General features: G+C 42.9%; 1 protein-coding gene across 1 annotated transcript; it reads left to right on the forward strand.

The window, feature by feature from the left end:
- The first annotated feature begins 5,550 nt into the window (after positions 1 to 5,550).
- On the forward strand, positions 5,551 to 15,684 carry LOC139450643 (macrophage mannose receptor 1-like). The gene is made up of 6 exons (XM_071232440.1): positions 5,551 to 5,619; positions 9,387 to 9,525; positions 10,158 to 10,375; positions 11,943 to 12,084; positions 14,171 to 14,385; positions 15,111 to 15,684. The coding sequence occupies exons 1-6, from the start codon at positions 5,568 to 5,570 to the stop codon at positions 15,335 to 15,337; spliced, it is 993 nt and encodes a 330-aa protein (XP_071088541.1). The 5' UTR covers positions 5,551 to 5,567; the 3' UTR covers positions 15,338 to 15,684.
- The last annotated feature ends 10,368 nt before the right edge of the window (positions 15,685 to 26,052 follow it).

Consider the following 26,052-nt stretch of genomic DNA (forward strand, 5'->3'; position numbering starts at 1 on the left):
AACATACATCACCTATCCACACCCACACCCACCAACACCCACATGCTCACCAACACCGTTACCCCTAACCCCACCTGTTTGCATCTGCCCTCAACATATGTATTGCTATAAAGTCTATTAATTCATAAATTTTCAAAAGGTTTGGGCCCCTCGACACAAAATATCAAAACCCTCTCTCAGATAATTTTACTGCCTACACCATACTACATTTGGTTTCCAAAAGGTGGGGGACCCTGCACACACACACACACACACACACACACACACACACACACACACACACACACACACACTAACACACACACACTAACACTAACACACTAACACTAACACTAACACTAACACACACTAACACACACACAGAATAACACACACACACACACTAACACACTAACACACACACACACTAACACTAACACACACACACACACACCAACACTAACACACTAACACTAACACTAACACACACACACGCACACACACTTGTGACTAGTCCTGTCCAGACTGCATTATTTGTTAAAGGACAAAATAGCCAGAATGAAAATTTAATACTTCTGATCGAAACTTTCAATGCTTTGGGACTGAAGACGAGGTTAGTTTTCGTTAATTCTATGTTTTGTATTATCATATTATCATTTCCTCGATGGCATATTTACTGTAATAATATAGCAGGTTGTCGTGGATATATTTGATAATGCTGTGGTGGCTTTGTCAACATTTCTCAAATAAATTTCTTCAATCTACAATTTTCCGTGCAGTTCAATTGATTATATCCCGTTGTAACGACACATATGTCTGAGACCAACAGTATTCACAACTGTAAAATGTCAATATTTCCTATACTTTTCTAAGCATCAAGGAAGTGATAATTATGTCTGCAAACATTTGGCGCTGTTTTCCTTCCCGAGAAAACAAGACATACGACATGAATGCATGTGCGCTGCTAATTGGCAATAAGTACCACAGCTTGTTCTTTTAATTCGGATTACAAATAACTTGTTTGCACGGAAGACTTAACAATCATTAAAAGTGTATTGATTAAGCTTTATGCTCTTAAATGTGTTAAGAGAAGTTGGAAATGTTGACATGTTTTAGGATTAATGCGCTCTCATGTGTGTTGAGTGAGCGTCATGTACATTGTGTGTGTATTCCAGTTGTGCAACATTCGCATCATTGTTTGGACTTTTATGCATCCTGCTTTGTAATCGTATCATCAGTATATAATCAACAACATTTGTCCTTCAAATATAATTTTGGTCATCAAAATGTAAGGGATTGTGGATATTCGTGATCGATATAATAATATTAAAGTGGATGCCAATTCCCCGCCGCACCACGGACCACAGCACTGAACTGAGCAAGTAGATCTAATGGATAAGCACCTGGTTCACCTGTCCACTGCACTGAACTGTGCAAGTAGATCTAATGGATAAGCACCTGGTTCACCTGTCCACTGCACTGAACTGTGCAAGTAGATCTAATGGATAAGCACCTGCTTCACCTGTCCACTGCTCTGAACTGAGCAAGTAGATCTAATGGATAAGCACCTGCTTCACCTGTCCAATGCACTGAACTGAGCAAGTAGATCTAATGGATAAGCACCTGCTTCACCTGTCCACTGCACTGAACTGAGCAAGTAGATCTAATGGATAAGCACCTGGTTCACCTGTCCACTGCACTGAACTGAGCAAGTAGATCTAATGGATAAACATCTGCTTCACCTGTCCACTGCACTGAACTGAGCAAGTAGATCTAATGGATAAGCACCTGGTTCACCTGTCCACTGCACTGAACTGTGCAAGTAGATCTAATGGATAAGCACCTGGTTCACCTGTCCACTGCACTGAACTGTGCAAGTAGATCTAATGGATAAGCACCTGCTTCACCTGTCCACTACTCTGAACTGAGCAAGTAGATCTAATGGATAAGCACCTGCTTCACCTGTCCACTGCACTGAACTGTGCAAGTAGATCTAATGGATAAGCACCTGCTTCACCTGTCCACTGCACTGAACAGCGCAAGATCTAATTGATAAGCACCTGCTTCACCTGTCCACTGCACTGAACTGTGCAAGTAGATCTAATGGATAAGCACCTGCTTCACCTGTCCACTGCACTGGGCTGCGCAAGTAGATCTAATGGATAAGCACCTGCTTCACCTGTCCACTGCACTGAACTGAGCAAGTAGATCTAATGGATAAGCACCTGCTTCACCTGTCCACTGCACAGGGCTGCGCAAGTAGATCTAATGTATAAGCACCTGCTTCACCTGTCCACTGCACTGAACTGAGCAAGTAGATCTAATGGATAAGCACCTGGTTTACGTGTCCACTGCACTGTACTGTGCAAGATCTAATGGATAAGCACCTGCTTCACCTGTCCACTGCTCTGAACTGAGCAATTAGATCTAATGGATAAGCACCTGCTTCACCTGTCCACTGCACTGAACTGTGCAAGATCAAATGGATAAGCACCTGGTTCGCCTGTCCACTGCACTGTACTGTGCAAGATCTAATGGATAAGCACCTGCTTCACCTGTCCACTGCACTCTACTGTGCAAGATCTAATGGATAAGCACCTGCTTCACCCGTCCACTGCACAGAACTGTGCAAATGGATCTAATGGATAAGCACCTGCTACACCTGTCCACTGCTCTGAACTTTGCAAGATCTAATGGATAAGCACCTGCTTCACCTGTCCACTGCACTGAACTGTGCAAGTAGATCTAATGGATAAGCACTTCCTTTACCTGTCCACTGCACTGAACTGTGCAAGTAGATCTAATGAATAAGCACCTGCCTCATCTGTCCACTTCACTGGAATGTGCAAGTAGATCTGATGGATAAGCATTTGCGCAATCTAGAAATGAGCAAAACGTTTCGATATGTTATCAGATATGCTCAAATGATCATTGCGGTACTTGCATCATTACAACACTAAATATAGAGGTATGGCTATCATGTGAGCAAACTTTGGAATTTTTAGGTTTTGATAATACTTGTATGTGAGGAAGTCTTTGAACCAAAGTGATTTATTTAGATCAACTAAGAAGAGAGCTGATAGCCGTAGTAGTCTACTGATAGCCGTTGCAGTCTACTTACAGCCGTTGTAGTCTACTGATAGCCGTTGTAGTCTACTGATAACCGTTGTATTCTACTGATAGCCGCTGTAGTCCACTGATAACCGTTGTAGTCTACTGATAACCGTTGTATTCTACTGATAGCCGCTGTAGTCCACTGATAGCCGTTGCAGTCTACTGATGGCCGATGTAGCCTACTGATAGCCGCTTTAGTCTACTGATTGCCGTTGTTGTCTACTGATAGTGGAGAGCTAGATATGTTGTTGGTATAATGAAGAATAGCATTACAAAGCATAATCTTTCTGTCGTTGAAGTTATACACAACCGAGTGCAATGTTTGAGTATGTATGTTTATGTCAATAAACTATTAATAATGTGTATGCTTGTCAAGAATATTGATAGTGTTCGTCGATCTTATATATCGATCAAATCCATACAGATAGTATGTGCCTTGAAAAATGTAAAATTAAGCATTTAGGGAAAACAGGGAAATAAATGTACACATATTTGCGTTATCTCAAACGCTGGCGGAACAGTATGAAAGGTATTTTATTATGGCGATTCACCAAATGTAACATTGGTGTAACCCACGACAAAGGTATAATGCTCATAGACGAAGATCCTTGCACGGCTAAGGGGTGCAACTCTGCAAATCAAATGTCGCCTCATGCATTTGGGACCCCGTCGCAACTTGTGTGTTGGACATATCGTCCGTGCAACATCAGCTATGTCATTCATATAATTGAAGCTAATCACTCGGTTATGCATATTAACAAACAAGGGACTTTACCTACAGGTTTGACATTTGTTCACAGTATCGTGCCAGACTATATGGAATGTAACTCCAACTTGTGTCTTCTTCCTGTTTTAGTCCAGTAAGTTTTAAAATGACGGCATCATGTGATTACGGCGTGACGATGGGTATATACAAGGAGGGTCTGTGGACATGCAGAGCCCTGTACACCAATATCAACACATGTAATTAGCAACAAGGAGAGACGTATACAATATATAAACAATCGCCATTTCTTGTAATCGAATAAACAAAAAATTGATGAATAAATATTCCGCACTAACATGCACTGTTTATATGACCATACCAATATCTAGCATAATATGTCCTGGTATATATAACCTGTTTCGTGGACCTACACCCAGAGAGATCCATCCTACCAATATCTAGCATAACATATTCTGGTAAATATAACCTGTTTCTTGGACCTACACCCAGAGAGGTGTATCCTACCAATATCTAGCATAGCATGTTCTGGTATATATAACCTGTTTCTTGGACCTACACACTGAGAAATGTATCCTACCAATGGCTGTATACAAAAGGTACTACACTATACTAGCGGGGGAAACGTAACTGTGCTTAATATAAAGTTTGATAAAAAATAAATTAAATAACGCATCTTTAAATAAATATTCACAAAGACATCTCTTCGACTTTAAGGTCATTATTCTCAATTTCCACGTGCATGTTCCTGCACGGCGCACATTTGGATGTTTGGGTGTGTTTTTTTATAACATGATACTCACATCTGTGGTTTTTAAATGTGACCAGCACACACTGATTGTTTAGCTATCAACTGGTCATAAAACACGTTTGTTTAACCGTACATAACGCTTACGCACCGTCACGGCTGGCAGAAAACCAACGTCTAAGCGCAGTGGGTATGCGGAGCATTGAGGCAAGACCTAAGCATCCTCATGGGCACCAGTTGTTCTCCCATCATTGCTGATCTGTTTCGCTATGTATACGAGTCAGAATTCCTGCTCTGATTGTAAACTTCAAAGCAAAGTTTTAATTTTAACGTAAGACGTTTAACGTAATCGTAATATGTATGGATCACCTGGTATCGTTCAAAAATGGTCTCGTCAACTGATTTACCCAAATGAGCTAGAATTATTAGAAACAAGTGAAACAGCCCCATCTGTTTCATACTTAGATCTCTGCATAAAGTTTCGGAGTGAGAAGCGATCCACAAGGCTGTATGATAAGAGGGATGACTTCAAGTTTTCACTTGTCTACTCTCCGTTTATGTCATGCAATATTGCATCAGCCTCAACCCTGTGTCTTCAGTTCAAAACTTTTGAGGTGCAATCCAACGTGCTCTTACAACTATTCGATCAAGGTCACACCTTTTAAACTTTTAGTAAACTTTCAAAAACTCTAATGGTAGACATGTTGAGGACATTTACAATTAAACAACATCAAAGCTATTGTTAAAGACATCACTAAAGAAATGTTTGCGAGCTGTCACTGGCACGTCAGTGCAAATATTTACACGAAATACAGACACTATAATTCCACATCGTCATTTGTTAGTTAAATATAGAGCAAGCGTTCGTGTAGTGGTTAATAGATAATAAAAACGCGATCTGTTGGTCTTGTTAGCGGTAAATAATCCAGCGAGATCAATGCATTGTACAATCACACCCAGTTGATGTAGGTCCTGTTGACGATGACGCTCGCATATCACTCGATGTCTCCTTCGGCAGCTTGGGTCCTGTTGGTCTTGGGGCTATTCGTGCAAGGTAAACTCCACATTCTTTTGATAGTACTTACATAGTGTGTATCCAACGTGTACAACACAACTGTAAAGCAAGAGTGAGTGAGTTCGCTTTGAACCATATTTACGTTTTTCATAACCTCTAATATGCGTCAGCACAAAGTAGGTACATAAAATGGTATCCTACGAGCACAGCATTATGCTTATAGACCATGGATCACACCAGCGCCATATCATGGATCCTTCGAATGCGGTAAAGTTCAATGAATTCCACGAGCACGTTCAAGTGCTTACATGCTATGGGACCCATGAGCTCGATGTGGTGTTGAGATGCCATGGGTGCCACGAGCACGATGTAGTGCTGAGATGCCATGAGTACCACGAACACGCTGTGGTGCTGAGATGCCATGAGTACCACGAACACGCTATGGTGCTGAGATGCCATGAGTACCACGAACACGCTATGGTGCTGATATGCCATGGGTACCACGAGCACGCTATGGTGCTGATATGCCTTTGGTGCCATGAACACAGTATGATACTGAGATCCATGGGAGCCACGAGCACGGTGTGGTACTGATATGCCATGAGTACCACGAGCACGCTATGGTGCTGAGATGCCATGAGTACCACGAACACGATGTGGTGCTGAGATGCCATGGGTACCACGAGCACGGTGTGGTACTGATATGCCATGAGTACCACGAGCACGCTATGGTGCTGAGATGCCATGAGTACCACGAACACGATGTGGTGCTGAGATGCCATGGGTACCACGAACACGCTGTGGTGCTGATATGCCATGAGTACCACGAACACGCTATGGTGCTGATATGCCATGAGTACCACGAACACGCTATGGTGCTGAGATGCCATGAGTACCACGAACACGATGTGGTGCTGAGATGCCATGGGTACCACGAACACGATGTGGTGCTGAGATGCCATGAGTACCACGAACACGCTATGGTGCTGAGATGCCATGAGTACCACGAACACGCTATGGTGCTGAGATGCCATGGGTACCACGAACACGCTGTGGTGCTGATATGCCATGGGTACCACGAGCACGGTATGGCACTGATATGCCATGAGTACCACGAGCACGCTATGGTGCTGAGATGCCATGAGTACCACGAACACGCTGTGGTGCTGATATGCTATTGGTGCAATGAGCACGATGTGGTGCTGAGATGTCATTGTTGCCACGAACACGCTGTGGTGCTGAGATGCCATGGGTGCCACGAGCACGGTATGGTGCTGAGATGACATGGGTACCACGAGCACGGTATGGTGCTGATGTACCATGGGTGCCACGAGCGCGGTATGGTACTGAGATGCCATGGGTGCCACGAGCACTGTATGGTGCTGAGATACCATGGGAGCCACGAGCACAGTATGGTACTGAGATGACATGGGTGCCACGAGCGCGGTATGGTACTGAGATACCATGGGTGCCACGAGCTCTGTATGGTGCTGATCTGCCATGGATGCCACGAGCACTGTATGGTGCTGAGATACCATGGGAGCCACGAGCACTGTATGGCACTGAGATGCCATGGGTACAACGAGCTGGGTTTGGTACTGAGATGACATGGGTACCACGAGCACGGTATGGTGCTGATATGCCATGGGTGCCACGAGCGCGGTATAGTACTGAGATGCCATGGGTGCCATGAGCACGGTGTGGTGCTGATATGCCATGAGTGAGTGAGTGAGTGAGTATGGTTTTACGCCGCTTTTAGCAATATTCCAGCAATATCACGGCGGGGGACATCAGAAATGGGCTTCATACATTGTACCCATAGCGGGAATCGAACCCGGGTCTTCGGCGTGACGAGCGAACGCTTTAACCACTAGGCTACCCGACCGCCCCTGATATGCCATGGGTGCCACGAGCGCGGTATGGTGCTGAGATGTCATGAATTCAACGAGCAAGGTAAATATGATGGTATCACAACTTTAAAATCATCATGGATGCTGTCGAAACACATGTCAATTCCTCTTTTGTACTGGATTCCAAAGCTCCATAAAAATCCGTACAAAGAGAGATATATTGCAGGGTTCAGCAAATGTACCACCAAATCCCTGTCTCAAAGACAAAATACAATCAAGGAAGGACTTTCTTTATATTCACAGAAAGTATTTGAGTCAAGTGGAATTGTGCTCCCCTTTTTGTGGATCTGTTTCCTTGTGTATATGAATCGGAATTTCTGCTCGGATTAGCAAAGTCAACACATGGTAATTTGGTCGAGAAGCTTCGGGTATACCGATGATCTGATATCTTTCAATAATTATCAAATAGCCAATTTATTTCAACTGATTTACCCACCTAAACTAGAAATAAAGGAGACCGGTGATCCCGCCTCATCTTTTTCGTAATTAGATCAAGGCATAAAGATTCAGAGTGACAAAACACTCTCAACAAGACTGTATGACAAGAGGGATGACTTCACCTTTCCAATAGTCAACGTTCCCTTCATGTCGAGCAATATTCCAACCTTTGGTGTTTACATAACACAACTTCTGAGATACAATCGAGCATGCTCTTTCCTACAACTCTAGCTCACAAGTTGTTTGACCAAGGTTACAACATTCAAGGGCTCAGTAAAGTTTATAAAAAGTATGGTGGACGTGAAGGACATTTGACGCATCAGTGACAAAATTGATGTCCGATCCAATTCCCTATTTGGACTTGTACCATATGTTCCCGTGTCTTTCAGGTGAAAAATCGAAGCGCCTTTGCATGTGTTTGTGATATGGTGCCACCGGTGGGGCAGGATACGCTCATCTTTTCACGAACACCTGGTATCATCACTTTCTGATAGTGATTCATAAACACATGCTCAAGATATAGTCAAAGTCGTAGAATCGAAAGGGTTTTGTCGCTTTTATTTACATGCTAAGGATCCCAGGAGAACTGTCATGTGTGCTAAGATGCCATGGATCCCACGAACATGTTGTAGAGCTGACATGCCATGGATCCTAAAGCACGGTATTGTGCTTACATGTCATGGATGCCTCGAAAACCATGCCATGGACCTCACGAGAACTGCAGTGCTGATATGCCTTGGAACCTTGGAACCTAGGAACTAGGGATCACACGAGCAAGGTGTAGCGCTGATCATGACATGCCACAGATCCCACCAGCACGGTATTTTGGTGACATGCTATGGATCCTACGTTTACGGAGATGTGCTGACATGCATTGGATCCTAAGAGCAGTGCGTGGTCCTCCATGACATTTTTCAAACAAGTGTGAAAATAATGCCGTTTAAGACATTGCAAATCGACAATGGCTGCGTTTTGACGCACCGTTTGTCGAATATCAGACCACCAACATTTTCCAAGAACATATATCAAGTTTATATACCGGAGTTTTCATGCAGTCAGGTTCAATGAACTACATACTAACTGTGCGTTTCTTTTTTTTTGAAGAGCGTATCTTGTTTGTAATGTCCCTCTAATTCTATACAGTCGGTTGTCCGGACTTGAGGAGTAAGGCGTAACGCGTAAGAGGCGACTAACGAGATCGGGTCTTGAGGCTCGCTGACTTGGTTGATGCATGTCATCGTGTCCCAAATACATAGATCGATGTTCATTATATCAATCACCGGATTGTCTGGTTCAGACTCGATTATTTACAGGCCGCCGTCATTTAAGCTGGAATATTTCTGAGAGCGGCGTTAAACAACAAACACAATCATGACTCACTGACATGGCCTCAGCTTGATTCCCAAAACAATTAATTTGAACTTATAATAGATGTGTTGTTTCTATTTGGTCCTACAGCGGTCAGTTATAGCGTCCTGCCGACAGCACACCATGCAGATGCCAGGGCTGCCTGTCTCGCCATCAACCAGAAACTACTAACTGTTCAGTCATCGGGGGAGAAGGCTGCGCTTGATGCGTTTGTCTCAGCAATTAATTTGTAAGTTGGATTTAAGAAAGGTTGATAGTAATCACTATGTAGTTAGTTGGTGAAAATGTATATTTGATTTATTTTATTTTCTTCATCCGTGTACAGTTCTTGAGTTCAGCAGCGAAAAACCGATATTCCTTTTAATAATTTAGTTTCAAAACTCCCCCGGGTCAGTTCCCCCCTTCCCCCACCCCCTTAAGTAATTTTACCCCAGGTCAACGTCTTGAGAAGTCAACGTTATCTCCTGGTCCTTATCCAAACCAAGACTATTTGGGGTAAATTCATCCATCTAAATAAGTCTACAAATGTTTTTTGGTAATGGGAGAGAAGCCTCTGTATTCCTATATACTAATCCAATTACAGCTTATAATTGGTTGGTTGTTCAAGTCAACCTTTCCTCTTCATGGTTGAGGGAGGAAATTAAGCTGGGGGTGATGTAAGGGGGTGCGGGAAATTTGTACCCGGGGGCAATTGGCTGGGGATGCGTGACACCGTGTATGTTTTAAAATGCAAAATAGGTGATCTCGACGCCACAAAACAGTCGAGGACCCGCGACAACACTGACATCATGCCTAAGACGCCTTCGTCCTTTCGAAAATGTCAATGTATGGTCCATTTTCTATGCTACTTTGTATCTTCAGGGAAACTGATCCGTGGATTGACGTCACTTATGACGCGGTACAGGAAAAGCACGTTCTTCATACAGGAATGCCGGTCACGTGGTCAGACTGGCTGAACATGTCCGCGCCACTGGAGCCTCAAGACGCCACAGTGAAGAGGTGCGTCAAAGCGGATCGCAACAGCGAGCACTCATGGCACACCACCTACTGTCATGACACATACTGGGCTTTATGCGGAGGTAATGTCACAATTATAAAAAAAGTTAAACAAAAATTACACCATAAATATTAAGGCATATTTCTTTTGTCTGCTCTCTCAGTATTTTGGCCAATGTAGTTCTTTTTCAGAACCTGCTTACATTTTAAAAATATATATTGATAAACACTTGACCTCGGATATTGCTGTGGACTAATGATGAGTGTTGATTCACTGTGTATGTAAAATGTACTGACACGATGGGGTTCCTGGTCAGAATAGGTCCCCCAGCTACCTGAACAGGTCAAGGCGACCATGAGGATCAGGTGGTCAGTATCGGTAAATATATGATTGCATGTCATTGTACCATGATCTCGTAGATCATTGATCACTGGATTGTCTGATCCAGGCTCGAGCTTTTATATGTCGTCGTCATGTAGAGGGAAGATTGCTGGATGTGGCATTAAACAAGAAGCAAACAGATCTTAATACCAAGACCCCCGGGAGAAACCCCTGTTGTAATGACACGGCAAGGGGGGTCAAGTCCGAGTGTCTTGTTTGATGTACTCCACCAACCATCTGTTCGACTTCCCTTGGCATACCAATGGGCAAAGGCGACCCAGTGGATCGATGCGCGGCTATGTGGTGTGGACATTGCCACGCTTTACTCGTATGACAATCCGTGTTCGTGAGTTCGAATCTCGAAACCGCCACGGTTATCATCAGCATACCGAATTCAGAGGTTTCACCAAAATGGCAAACGTTTCGATCAGCTTCGTTTCTGGCTTTTGCCCATTATCACTTAGAAACATCGTGTTGTCAAGCGTTAGCAGATTGTAGACAACAGCGACACACCTGACACCTTCTAACGATGAAGGGGAGGTCGGGTAGCCTAGTGGTTAAAGCCTTCGGTCGTTACGCCGAAGACCCGGGTTCGAATCCTGACATGGGTACATTGTGTGAAGCCTATTTCTGGTGTCCCCCGCCGTGATATTGCTGGAATATTCCTAAAAGAGGCGTAAAACCAAACTCACTCACTCACTCACTCACTCACTCTAAGGATGAATTTCTACCGGCAGGTAGATGTCGCACCAGATATAAGTATCAGAAACTTAAATACAGACTAGGAATTATTCTCACTTTTGGAAAAGAACGGTCAGGGTTATTGGTAAGGGATATTGATTCCTTGTTAAGACCACTTAACTCAGTGTCAATATTTATAAGAGTGGCATTATCCCGTTCTTCAGATTACAAACGTTTTTAGGTCGTTGTTTGCTCCATTTGTTTGACTAGCTCCTTTCGTGACAGCAGTATGACTATTGATATCTGCAAGGCATTGATATCAGTAGTGTTCCTGTGTGCAATATCGACAGGCGGTTGTCATGTGCTCTGTTGTTGCTACAGAAATCCGGTCCACAAAACATCAATGAATGATTTTAACCATGAGTGAAGACCTCTTGACAAAGACCTTGAAGAAATGTAGCTATCACTACATGTTGCATCACTTATGTTTACCATCCTGTCAGCACACACTTCCACTGAAAGAAATGAAATAATATTCTTCCAAGTGGTTCTGCCATCCATGTTGCATTCTCACTATTCCATTCCAGACTCAGGACTGTACTTCAACCTGTCGGTGATGTCGTACACTGAAGCCAAGGCGGCGTGTGGCGCACAGGGTTCCGTCGTTGCCAAAATCGAGAACGAAGAGCAACTGGACGCCCTGGCCGACGTCCTAGACAATATTTCAACGTACGTAACTTGCGTCTTTGCCTAAATACAATATCATAAAGTTGTTTTGGAGTTGTAGAATCAATAAACAGGCAGATTCATTGATTTCAACTTCTTTATTCTTTTAAATTACGTTTCGGTACAGGTGCTAGTACCTTTATCTAGTGCGTGATCAACAGTATCGAAACAGAAAATCAAAGCCATTGAACATGAATCACCTGTACTGTTGATACTGCTCTCCCTTGCTGTCAGGCAATGTCCATATATTGACTCTGTTAAGGCAGCTCTTAACATCCATTTTGTCAACTCCACCATAAGTAATCTCCTCTTGACCACTATGTCTTTAATGTCCCCCTGTGACCATGCATCAGTTGGTGGATTCGGCACATAACAAATATTTATTATTATTATCATTATTATTATTATTATTATTGGTAGTAGTAGTAGTAGTAGTAGTAGTAGTAGTAGTAGTAGTAGTAGTAGTAGTAGTACAGTAAACTACGGTTATAACGATCTCAAAGGAACCACTAATTTTAGTTCGTTATAACCGTAGTTCGTTATAAGCATATATACAGCATAACTACAGCAAATAGTCAGGACAAAAAAGTAAGTTAGTTATAAGCGTGTTCGTTACAAACGTAGTTTACTGTATTATTTTTATTATTATGATTATTATTATTATTAGAGGTGGTTGTGGTTGTGGTAGTAGTAGTGGTGGTAGTGGTAGTGGTAGTGGTAGTGGTAGTTCTTCAGATGATTTTTTTCAGAACCAATTCCTTCCATACCAGACAATTGAGGCAGCTGATCTCATGACTGAAACTATCACAGGCTCAGACCTGTTCAGCCCCCTAACTACGAAGGTCGTATAGTACACCCTCAATAGTTCGCATTTTTAAGTACAATACTTTCAGCACTTACGGGCTGCATTTGAACCAAATACACAAGACGGCAGCATACCTCTCCAGTCAACACAGCCACTGGGTATTCTCTGTTGATGGTAAAATTGGCTCCCCGCTGTCATCAAGTATGTCCAACTGTAAGAGCTAACACCAACATCAACGAGCATGTTGAAACATAATTAACTGGTTGGACAAAGTCCATCAACGCAGTGCATCATAATTAGACTCAGAACTTTTCAATCACCCCTCCTATATTGCTTAAACTTATTAGGGGGCACGGGGAAATAAGGCGCCGCAATTCCCTGTGCAGAGTTGCGTTCTTTGGGCACGCCAGAAACCTATGATTGTGGGTTCGAATCCCGGTTCGCCCCGATTATGTTTCTAGGTTTATTAGCAACATACCCGTGATCGTGGGTTTCACCGAAGTGGTAAACGTCTGAGACCTGCATCACTTCGGGCTTTCCTCCCACATTAAGCTGACATGCCGTGATATAACTGGAATACTGTTAAAAGCGGCGTTAAACCCAACTCACCCACTCACACACTTTTAACTTATTACATGTAAGTTTACGTATCTGAGTTTCATTCCAGTGATAAGAATCACCTCAGGGTGTCTTGAGTTTAACTCAAATTATAAATCAAGTCGCGTATGTAGTATACAGAGTGGGGCACTTTGACTCGTAAAAGGCGTAATGAGGCTTAATGGAAATTACTAGATATGAAGCTCCTTACGTTTATCGTGCAAAATCAGTATGAATCAAATTAGGTATTATGGGTTTTGTGCATGATGTAATACCATTTGAATAGGTTTGTATGAGACGATCCGAAACTTGAATAGCTGACATTGGAAGTTTCATCAGATACAGGTTGGGATAGGGTTGTTGAAAGTGCATTAACCTTCCTCAATATACAGCATGAAGCAGGTGAGCTACAGATCCCTTGACCCTTTCATTTGTCTTTGCCTGCTTCTTTTTCAATATGAAAGGTCAAGTTCAAAGAATAACCAGTTTCGATTTGGGTCCATTGGGCAGTCAAAATTATGTGAATGGATTACTGAACATCAGTGTTAACACCAGGTGTTCGGGGAAAGGGCAGAAGGATGGTTGTACACTCTATAACTCTGTAGTGTGAGACATGGTAGTGTTTGACAGTGTTTAGCGGTGTATTTAAAACTGTGCTGAAAACTGTGATTTTATTTACCATCCCAGCTCTGGCCTCCTCTGGCTTGGCATGGAATTTAATGACACTGGCCACGTGTTCATGGACGGAAGTGAGGTCACGTGGTTCAAGTGGGCAACGTTGGACTTCCGTGAACCTGACGACCTGTCGTGGAAACACTGTGTGGTGTATGACCACGAGTACCGGGGCTGGAAGGCGAGGCAGTGCACGATCCCTGCTCCAGTCATCTGTCAGGAAAAGAAAGGTCAGTGAACTCTTCATGCTGGTGTAACTGGTACGACGGGATACCTCACAGTCTGACTACATGTACTACTTCTGACTAAACTAAATATGGACTGTTATGAACACGGATTTGGTGCTGACAAACCAAGAAACACTGTTTCTGGCACGTTTCAACTAGGCTACTCGCTTCCAATAATCATGTTTGCATAAGTTCGTGTTCAATCTCCCCTCCAAGTCCACCTCCAAGTACTAACAGAAGATCGAAAATGAAGAATTGATGCGTAGCTAGATGTACAGTAGATAGGCACAACATGTAGTACACATGTTATGTTGTTCATGGACAAATATCGTGAACTATATGCGAGGATTTATCATTGTTTCGCTTGTGAAAATACAAGCGACAGTTCACGGTAAGTGCATTCTGATCATTTACATCAATTGCTAGTAAGTAATTGATGATTGTAATCCATTGAAAATATCGACCATGCTGGAAATGCCTGTTACACAGTTATTCCATTGAATCGCCATTGATATCAATCGATATAAAAATTCGGGTTTGTTTATGTGATGAAAAAATAAGTATAAAAAACTGTCAATAAGTGTCAGGGTGACTCCATAATACATAAAATGTTTTATGGTGCAGAAAAACAGAGCCCGACGACTCGCTATGTAGTGTTCACTTGACAGGGGTACGAGATTAATTATTTCTTTGGCAATTTGGTTTTGAAATTTATTTCATGATTGCAGTCACTCCCAATTACAAGCTTCTGAACACTGATGTCGACCTGATCTTGACGCCATCTTCAACCATAGAAACGAATGTCCCCAACAAGTGCGCAATCACCTGTTATGACCGGTCATGTACCCATTTCACCCTCAATGGAGCAGAATGCCGTCTCTATGCCGCCACAGGAGTGCCAACACAGACGCCGCTCGTGGGCGCCACGCTCTGGATTGAGGACGAACAAGACTAAACATCTTACCCAGGAACGTGAATACGTTATGACCTCAGACCTCTCATCTTCCCGAGATAAGAGTTTCCACTTGCCTACATCGACATCTGTTTTTCACCCTTGCCCTTTCATGCCGACCTTTCTTTGCTAGAACAGACACGATCGGCTAAAGCCTATCGCACATTTCAAAAGCCCAATCAGATAGCATATCCGGGCTCCGACAACATGGCCGCTGCTATGGCCACAACTGTCGAGTGTCAAATTTGTGCTGACATTGTTCCAGCAATTAAGCGAAGATAAATATTTTCGGAGTACTTGCTAGTTTTCAATCAACTCGCCTTAGTACTGGTACTTAGTACTGAGTTCAAACCTCATTGTATACTACTCAAAAGAAGTTAAGGATTACCCGATTCTTTCATATTGGTAATGTTAATCTGTCATGGCATGAGAGATTAACTATTGTAAAATGAAAGAATCAGGTGGTCCTTAACTTCTTTTGAGTAGTATATATGATCTGGAACGACTGAGCGCGTATTGCTGTGACTGAGATGCAGTGCTGTTTTTGGACGAACCATGTTGAAGGTTTGATGTTATCGCGATGTGCAGTGTTACTGTATACTGTGTGATCAGAGAGCCTCCATTGACGTACGAGCTAAATGCGGCAGTAATAAGTATAGCAACACTGGTAATATGTCATTTTGTTTGTCGGGGATGAAATCTCAAATCTTTTCATTATTTGATTGTACAGGGGTCTGCTATTAAAAGTCGCCATATTTGTGAAGCCATACGAAATATGAACAGCGATCTGATTGGATGTCGCAGTTTCTTCACAACTCTCGTCTACAAGGGATGGCGCTGCGATTGGGTCACGAAATGTCGGATTGAAAGGACAAGGGGTAAACTAGACTTTTACCTTGGTTAGTAAACACTCTGGCCTCAGGAAGATGCAAACCCCTGCATAGTCGCTACATCTGACATGAAGGCCCGTACGTCTAACCACGCAGGAATCTGGTTTTATTTGTGAATCTGTGTTTTTTCTGTACGAACGTTAAACAGAAACAACGCGTTCCTTTGGTGCATAGGTCAATTATGTATTCTTGAATGATGAATAAAGATTATCTGTCTCTTCAACACAGTAAGCGGGTTTCCTTCCAGTGATGTTATGAATGTTCCTTATCTCCGTGTCACGCATTATCTTTCTGTATGGTTGTGTGTCTGTCTGTATTGTTGTGTGTCTATATGTATGGCTGTGTGTCTGTCTGTATTGTTGTGTGTCTATCTGTATGGTTGTGTGTCTGTCTGTATGGATGTGTGTCTATCTGTATGGTTGTGTGTCTATCTGTATGGTTGTGTATCTATCTGTATGGTTGTGTGTCTATCTGTATGAGTGTGTGTCTGTGTATGGTTGTGTGTCTCTCTGTATGGTTGCGTGTCTTTATGTAATACTATGTTTGTGTGTCTATCTGTATGTTTGTGTGTCTATCTGTATGGTTGTGTGTCTATCTGTATGGTTGTGTATCTATCTGTAGGGTTGTGTATCTATCTGTATTGTTGTGTATCTATATGTAGGGTTGTGTGTCTATCTGTATGGTTGTGTGTCTATCTGTATGGTTGTGTGTCTATCTGTATTGTTGTGTATCTATCTGTATTGTTGTGTGTCTATCTGTATTGTTGTGTATCTATCTGTATGGTTGTGTGTCTATCTGTATTGTTGTGTATCTATCTGTATGGTTGTGTGTCTATCTGTAGGGTTGTGTGTCTATCTGTATGGTTGTGTATCTATCTGTATGGTTGTGTGTCTATCTGTAGGGTTGTGTATCTATCTGTATTGTTGTGTGTCTATCTGTATGGTTGTGTATCTATCTGTATGGTTGTGTGTCTATCTGTATGGTTGTGTATCTATCTGTATGGTTGTGTATCTATCTGTATGGTTGTGTGTCTATCTGTATGGTTGTGTATCTATCTGTATTGTTGTGTGTCTATCTGTAGGGTTGTGTGTCTATCTGTATGGTTGTGTATCTATCTGTATGGTTGTGTATCTATCTGTATGGTTGTGTGTCTATCTGTAGGGTTGTGTGTCTATATGTATGGTTGTGTGTCTATATGTATTGTTGTGTGTAAAAGTAGTAAGAAATTGTGCCCACGTTTCATGAAAACCACTCATGCCTAAATCGTCCTTAACTTTGTTCTTCCAAAACCAATGTTATACAGGATTAAGATATCATCTGACGAAACCAATTCCGTAATATGTCAAACTGAAAGTTCCAAGTGAGGATCATGTCTTGGGTGGCTTCGTCAGCCGAGCTAGACTGTTTACGTGAAGATGAAGGTCAAGGTTCCATAACTGTTCCTATTTACACTGAAACAACAACTTCGGGACATGCTGAATGATATCAGGTTACGATTATAACTGTCTGTCCTGTACTTATATACCAGTCAGGTATACATGAACACCGGGGATTTGTTATTATAAAGGAAGGAATGAAACGCCAATGTATTTTCATGATTGAAAAGAAAGTCCAGGGATCATTACCCTTGATCAACCAATGAGTTTGTGTTATACACCATTACTGTTCACGGCGTGTCCCGTGCCGGGTGTATAGGAGTAAACAAATTCGACACTCAAAGCAGGCTTCTTGTAAACGCCACATTGTACGTGAATCACGATCGTGTACGTTTACTGTAATTTACAATGAGATGCAGTCTGAGGAATATTGTCACCCGATCCAAGTACAAAGTTAATGAAGTGGCAGTAAAATGACTCTATACTCGCTCTGGTGTGGAAACAGTTGCGTCTCCTCAGCTCTCCTGGGTCCCCGGCTTCGGGGAGTGTCCCTCGGTTATCGGTTTAGACTGTTTCTTTCAAATTTAAAAAAAAAACAATTCTTAAAGGGGTATTCTGTTCGGGGCAATTTGCAGTCCTAGGTAAATGTGAATTAAGTTTTTGAAACACCTCTACTCTTGTTCACTAAAACACATTTTTGTTGCAGATCAATAGTACATTTAATGATCAGACAGACAATTTGACAGTTTCACAAGGAGGACTAATTAAAATACCAAGGGGTAGACTTAAAATGGGCAAGAGAATTGTTGGACAAATTCCATCTGTAAAGTATTGTTTGGTGCACAAAGGCCGAATGTTTATTTTTTGCTGACCTCTCCAGCCAGCACGTGACCTATTCACTACGTACCCACGAGGCATATCACGTCCACGACACCGCCTATAAATCAACGTGGGGAACAATATTGCTCATATCCGCGTGTTTATTGTGCACAATCTATCACAATCTTCAGGCATGCGCACAAAATATCCCAGTGTTATAAATCTGCTTAGCCTTCAAGTTATTTGTATTTATCTAGATGTATATTGCCAATAGTGAATCTGTATTGAAATCCAAGCTATATTATTCTAGAGCTATGCACAGTAATAAAGGGCCACACGAGCGCATGTTGCCATTGCTGCTTTGTGATATAGCTGTGAATACAGCTTTTCTCTGCAGCACTATGGCCTTTGTAAGATTAGTCCAGTGTGTTTTGGAGGCACACAGTCGTTACCCAGCCAAACGGGCGGTCATACGGCCATTATACTGTAACCTGTCTTGCCACATAGAGACAACTTAAGTCTGTATTTGTTTATGTCGATGGTATGTCTATATCTGCTGGATAACAGCCGGAACGTGATATTAAAGTGGTACATTCAATGTGTTTGGTTCAACGCAGCTTTGGACAGTATTCCCGTATATCATCCCGTATAAGCGTGTCAGCTTAATGTGGGACTAAATCCCGAAGCACTGCAGGTCCTGGTGAAACGAGCACGGTATAATGCTGACAGACCTATAAACCAAGATTCGAACCCACTAACATAGGTTTCTGACCCACCCGAGGGAAGGACATAACTCCCCTACAGCTAATTGCGGCGCCTTCAACGTCAACAATGGGGCCTCCGTTAGAGTGAATAATGTTTTACCCCGAAGCATGAATAGTTCAACTGTTAGGGATTTAATTATGTAATGGAAGATTCAGTTCATGTTTTATGGTTGACAAGCGCAGATATAGGCCACACACACACCGACAACTGAACATGACTGGAAATGAGTCAATCTAGCTACGAGTACCCCAGGCTTGTCGGAACAGTTGTCAAACTTCCATGAGATGGGTCAACGACACGCGATCACATGAGCGTCATTCAAATTTCATTATACCGATGTGTTTAGACTGAGACAAGCTTCCTATAACGATACTTCAGCTTCTTCATCACACTCACACACACACACACACACACACACACACACGTGTACATCGGGGATATAAAACCCCAGTGGACCCACGAGGATTACGTCACTTTAAATCTTAATCGGATCTTTGCAATGGCAGCTGTGTGAAGTACTCGACTGCAACATCGTGTATGTTGTCGTTAGCCAATCGATGCTCACACTATCAACCACTGGGTTTCTTGACCAAGGTCTGTTCTACGTCCTAGCTGTTATTGGTTTAAGACGAAATTAACTCACCACTGAGTTGAAATAAATTTACTTAATGTATTGACCTTGTGCACCATATTTGTATTCTGTCGTCTGGAGAATACACACGAGGCCGTAACAAGCATACATGTAAAAGGATGGTGATATGACAGCAATTCGTCCTTCTGTGGCCGATGTTGACATAGAGCTGAGGTAGGGCGGAGCCTCCAAGCACAACACATGGCCACAGTGAACATACAATATGTACATTATCCACGTCGCCTCTTTAAAAATATATGTAAACATGGGTAGTTTAAGGAGACCGATGTATGTAAACATAGAGTATACACGGTACATGTGGAGGTCGTTTAAAGAGACTAATGCTATTTACTTGAAGTTGGGAGAAGCTAGGTGAAGCTAAAAGGCCAAACAAATTCCCACTTAACAAGATAACGTTCTTTACATTGATATTTTTTTTTAATGATCATTTATCCTTGCTCACAGAGGAACTGAAGCCAGATACACAAGGTGAGGTGAGGTGAAATTGGGTTTAAGTCGCGTCCACTTATATAGCGACGTGTATGCATGTGCGTGTGTGTGGCTGCTTGTACTAGTCCGGACTGAGATATCATGCCACAGTTTAACACGAATACCCCACTCAGACACAGTATACTGACTCCGAGCCGACCAGTCCTTGATTTAGCCCCTTAATGCCGAGCGCCAGACAAGGTAACAACAAGTACCATCTTTTAACGTCTTTTCGTATGACGCGGCCGGGGATCGAACAACGGACTTTCCGCTCTCCGGGCGGACGCTCTACCACTAGACCACGGAGGCCGTCCCAGATCCAAACGCCACACAGAGAAGGGAGTGGGCTGAGAGATAACAGTAACAGGCAAGCGATGTGTTTGAGAGTAATAAACCTGACGTAAGTTTGTTTGTCTCTGTTTGTTTGTTGTTTAACGCCACACTCAGCAATATTCCAGCTATATGACGTAGGTCCGTAAATAATCGAGAATTAGCCACACAATCTGCTGACAGGCATCATGAACATCGATCTACAATTGGGATACGAGGACATGCATCAACCAAGTCACTGAGCCTGGCGACCTGATTCACATATTCGGTTTGTACGTTATGAACCAGGCAGAACCAGTTACTCAGCACATCAGCAACGAACCATTTCATCAAGCCATAATGTACGGGGGGTCATTAACGATTTCCCCTGACCCACTTCCGATGGACCTAGTGGAATGAAACTTGGCATAGGTATTAGTCTTTCTCCACATAGGAACCACCAAGAGTTACACACTTCTCCCATCGTTTTATGCAACGATGGAGACCTCGCTTGTAAAAGCCCTCATTTTGCGTCTCAAACCATTACTTGACTTCAGAAATCAGTGTTTCATCATCTGTGAAACGTTTTCCCATCAAGAATGACTTCATGGTGGGAAAGAGGTGGAAGTCAGATGGTGCAAGGTCAGGAGAGTAAGGAGGATGTGGAAGGATTTCATAGCCACAGGACCGCGCTTCTGTCTGGGCAACATGAGAGTTGTGTACTGGAGCATTGTCTTGCAGGAGACGGACACCATTGGTCAGCATGCCGGCCACGCATCTTAAGCTTGATAGCGTCACGCAATTTCCGCAGCAGTGAAGCATAATAAGCTCCTGTAATTGTGTTACCCATTGCCAAGAAATCCATCATCACTACTCCGTGCTGGTCCCAAAACACCGTGAGCATGACCTTGCCTGGAGAGGGTTGGACACGTGCCTTCTTTGGGGGTGGTGACTCCACATGCTTCCATTGCATCGACTGAACTTTAGTCTCAGGATCATAGTGATGGACCCATGTTTCATCCTGTGTGATAAGTCTGTCAAAAAGTTTGCCTGGTTCTTTCGGCACATGTCCAAAAGATCCTTTGAGCAATTGACTCGTTCCTGCTTTTGGAAAGGTGTGAGAAACCTGGGAATCCATCGTGCAGACACCTTATGCATGTTCAAATTGTCATGGATGATTTTTTCCACAAACCCTACACTGATCTTGACATCTTGTGCTAACTGGCGAACAGTTATACGTCGGTCTGCCAAAATGGCGCTCTCCACTTGATGGACAGTGTCCTCATCAATGGCTGAATGGGGGCGATCAGGAATGGCAGCTGTTTCCACAGATGTCCGACCACACTTGAACTGGCGATGCCAGTGTTTAACAACGTCATATGATGGGGCATCTTCCCCATAAGTTGCTTTCATTTATCGAAAGTTTCTTTTGGTGTGCGACTTTTCAAATATAAAAACCTAATCACTGCTCGGTATTCTACTGGCTCCATTGTCACACCCTACTCGATCATAACACCTGTAAAAGTGGTAAGATTAATAGTTCGGTGCTGCAAATTCAGACATAACCCATAGATACATGTATCATTACACATTTAAATTTCAACCACATATGATAATCCTAAGTGGTTTAGGGGAAATCTTTAATGAACACCCCTCGTAGTGGTGGTTCAATACCATGTATACATGCATGGCTGGTTTTTAATCATAATATGTACCCTGCTAGCTTTTGGTGATATAACGAGGTTATCTGCTATAAAATCGGTTTTAGCCTCATAAAAGTAGCAAATAAAATTCATTTCATGACGTTTCTCACCAGCGTAATCCTGTGGGAGTTTACTATGTCATTGTCAGATGCCCAAATGGATCCCAGTCCACGTTAATGTCATTCTTAAGATCTCGCCACACAACTGTCTACACCAGCACCTGCCTATAGATGTCCTGCAGACCGTGCGGGAGATAACCCCTACCCCTACCAACACCTCACCCAACCCCCCACCCCTCCCTACCCGCACCCACTCTGGAGTCTCCTGACCCCCTGACTGTCTACACCAGCCCCTGACTATAGATGTCCTGCAGACCGTGCGGGAGATAACCCCCACCCCCACCAACACCTCCCCCAACCCACAACCCCCAACCCCCTCTCTGGAGTCTGACCCCCGTCTCTATGGCTGTGTAACATACTAAAGTAACCCTACACCCGAGGGCGCTGGGGGGACCACGTCAACAACACTGAGAGCTGAGTCATCCCACATTCCTCGTCATAAAAGATACATTTTCACATTTTATCCATTTACTTATTCCGATAACATCAGCCATTAAACATACGGATTTGTTGTTCAGAATGCAGTAACATTGTAGATTCTGCTCAAACATGAGAATACTTACTGAACAATATCCCGTTCAGGTATAACATCGCAACATGGTATGATTCTTCGAAGGGTTCAAGTGTTAAACATTTTGTTAAGCGTAAAAAAATGTGATATTCTGTGTGTGATATGAATTTCTTACACCTGTGGCAGACGAACCCGTTTGAGATAAGAAGTATCAAATAAACGTGTGAGATCGTATTTCACCTCCTTGATTGGCTACTCCATGTTGATGACCTAAGGTCAGCTTATGACGGACTACTTTTCTGATTGGAATTCATTGATTGGTTTCTCGTGTTTCAATCCATCTATATCTGTTTCGAATCTGTATGGTTTTTGAATGTTTAATGAATGTTCTTTGATATTAGCTGGTTTACATTATCATCATCGCCTTAATAATCCATAGATATGGCTGACACGTTTTTGTGAAGGGTCACACGCGAGCATACGTATAGTAAACAGTAAGCCGGATTACGTCACTCATGACCGTCGTGTTATGTATTAATGCGCCTCTATGATCATGCGAATAGACAAAATATACATCGATTTGATGCTATTATAAAACACTGCCATGTGAAGGTGTGTAAGAAACGGATTACTGCCTGTCAGGTATCATTTATCTCTCAACTCGCTTTCGTTCGTAAGATGCGTTTGAAGCAACTCATTCAAAGAGATGTGGAATCTGACACTCGCGTAGTAATCTCTACAGTGCAGGAGGAGATTGGGTTGGCGCCAGCAGTGTCCTCCGCCGTGACAAGGTGGCATTGCTGTTTTAGATCAAGACGATCCGAGACAACCACTGTCATTGTAACTGCCACACCCGTAAAGTTTGTTTGTTTGTTGTTTAACGCCACATTCAGCAATATTCCAGCTATATGAAGGCGGTCTGTAAATAATTGAGTCTGGACCAGACAATCAAGTGATTGACATCATGAGCATCAATCTTCGCAATTGGAATACGATGACATGCATCAACCAGACAACAAGCCTGACCACTCGATCATGTTAGTCACATCTTACGGCAAGCAAAGCCGGCTTTTATACTCATATGGGGACTCGCTTTCACAGCTAGACCATATTTAGCCACCCATTCTCTACCCCTGGACAGGCTGCTGTGAATTAAGTTCTGCTCAGTAGTGTCCTTGTGGCGTGAGTTCAAATCCCATCTCCGGCCCAGTTAGGACACTCGTGGCTCACCAACTTTTACTGCCTGGCTCACTCTTGGCTTTTTCTCTAATAAAGCTAACACTTAATGATATATCTTAAATTCTGTTCAGAGTGGTGTGGGACCGCCTCCATGGTCTAGTGGTAGAGCGTCCGCCCGGAGAGCGGAAGGTCCGGGGTTCGATCCAAAAGACGTTTAAAGATGGTTCTTGCTGTTACCCTGTCTGGCGCTCGGCATTAAGGGGCTATAACAAGGACTGGTCGGCTCGGAGCCAGTATACTGTATCTGAGTGGGGTATTCATGTTAAACTGCTAGCACTATAAATCGGCATCAGTCCGGACTAGTACAAGCAGCCACACAAACACACACACGTACATGCACGTCGCTATATAAGTGCAATAATCTTGGACGCGACGTTAAACCCCATTTCACCTCACCTCACCTCACCTCAGAGTGGTGTAAAAACCAAACCAGTCGCCTATTCCTAGAACACTGTATGATTGTTTCAAAACAGAATGACAGGTACAGCTTTCAGTATCACCTGTCTGAAGGTCATGTCATAAAGGCGAACGAGTACATGATACCTTACAGTGCAATATTATTCAATATCGCACACATCACTATCTACCATTGCAGACCGCCTCGATGGTCTAGTGGTAAGGCGTCCGCCCGGAGAGCGGAAGGTCCGGGGTCCGATCCCCTACCGGGTCATACCAAAAGACGTTAAAAGATGGTACTATTTGTTGCCCTGTCTGGCGCTCGGCATTAAACCCTATTTCACCTCACCTCACCTCACCTCACCTACGATTGCAATGTGCTTCCAACACACGGCCCGTCAATGTCCCTTACAGACACACGACAGCGCAGTGACTGTACACTGTATAGTGTATCTTGTGTGCAGTGACTGTACAGTGTATCTTGTGTGTAGTGACTGTACAGTGTATCTTGTGTGTAGTGACTGTACAGTGTATCTTGTGTGTAGTGACTATACAGTGTATCTTGTGTGTAGTGACTATACAGTGTATATTGTGTGTAGTGACTGTACAGTGTATATTGTGTGCAGTGACTGTACACTGTATAGTGTATCTTGTGTGTAGTGACTGTACAGTGGATATTGTGTGTAGTGACTGTACAGTGTATATTGTGTGAAGTGACTGTATAGTTATCTTGTGTGTAGTGACTGTACAGTGTATCTTGTGTGTAGTGACTGTACACTGTATCTTGTGTGTAGTGACTGTACAGTGTATATTGTGTGTAGTGACTGTACAGTGTATATTGTGTGTAGTGACTGTACAGTGTATCTTGTATGTAGTGACTGCACAGTGTATCTTGTGTACAGTGACTGTACACTGTATCTTGTGAGTAGTGACTGTACAGTGTATATTGTGTGTAGTGACTGTACAGTGTATATTGTGTGTAGTGACTGTACAGTGTATCTTGTATGTAGTGACTGCACAGTGTATCTTGTGTGCAGTGACTGTACACTGTATCTTGTGTGTAGTGACTGTACAGTGGATATTATGTGTAGTGACTGTACAGTGTATCTTGTGTGTAGTGACTGTATAGTGTATCTTGTGTGTAGTGACTGCACAGTGTATCTTGTGTGTAGTGACTGTACACTGTATATTGTGTGAAGTGACTGTATAGTGTATCTTGTGTGTAGTGACTGTACACTGTATAGTGTATCTTGTGTGTAGTGACTGTACAGTGGATATTGTGTGTAGTGACTGTACAGTGTATATTGTGTGAAGTGACTGTATAGTTATCTTGTGTGTAGTGACTGTACAGTGTATCTTGTGTGTAGTGACTGCACATTGTATATTTTGTGTAGTGACTGTACAGTGGATATTGTGTGTAGTGACTGTACAGTGTATATTGTGTGCAGTGACTGTACACTGTATCTTGTGT

This window comes from Haliotis cracherodii, unplaced genomic scaffold (assembly GCF_022045235.1).
Source record: "Haliotis cracherodii isolate W230 unplaced genomic scaffold, xgHalCrac1.p SCAF_8, whole genome shotgun sequence".
Classification (NCBI taxonomy): Eukaryota; Metazoa; Mollusca; class Gastropoda; order Lepetellida; family Haliotidae; genus Haliotis; species Haliotis cracherodii.

Bases quoted from the DNA above. Each gene is read 5' to 3' on its own strand.
- LOC139450643 (XM_071232440.1), top strand. From the start codon at position 5,568: ATGTCTCCTTCGGCAGCTTGGGTCCTGTTGGTCTTGGGGCTATTCGTG. The intron at 5,620-9,386 runs GTAAACTCCACA...TTGGTCCTACAG, and splicing joins CTTGGGGCTATTCGTGCAAG to CGGTCAGTTATAGCGTCCTG. The intron at 12,085-14,170 runs GTACGTAACTTG...TTACCATCCCAG, and splicing joins GTCCTAGACAATATTTCAAC to CTCTGGCCTCCTCTGGCTTG.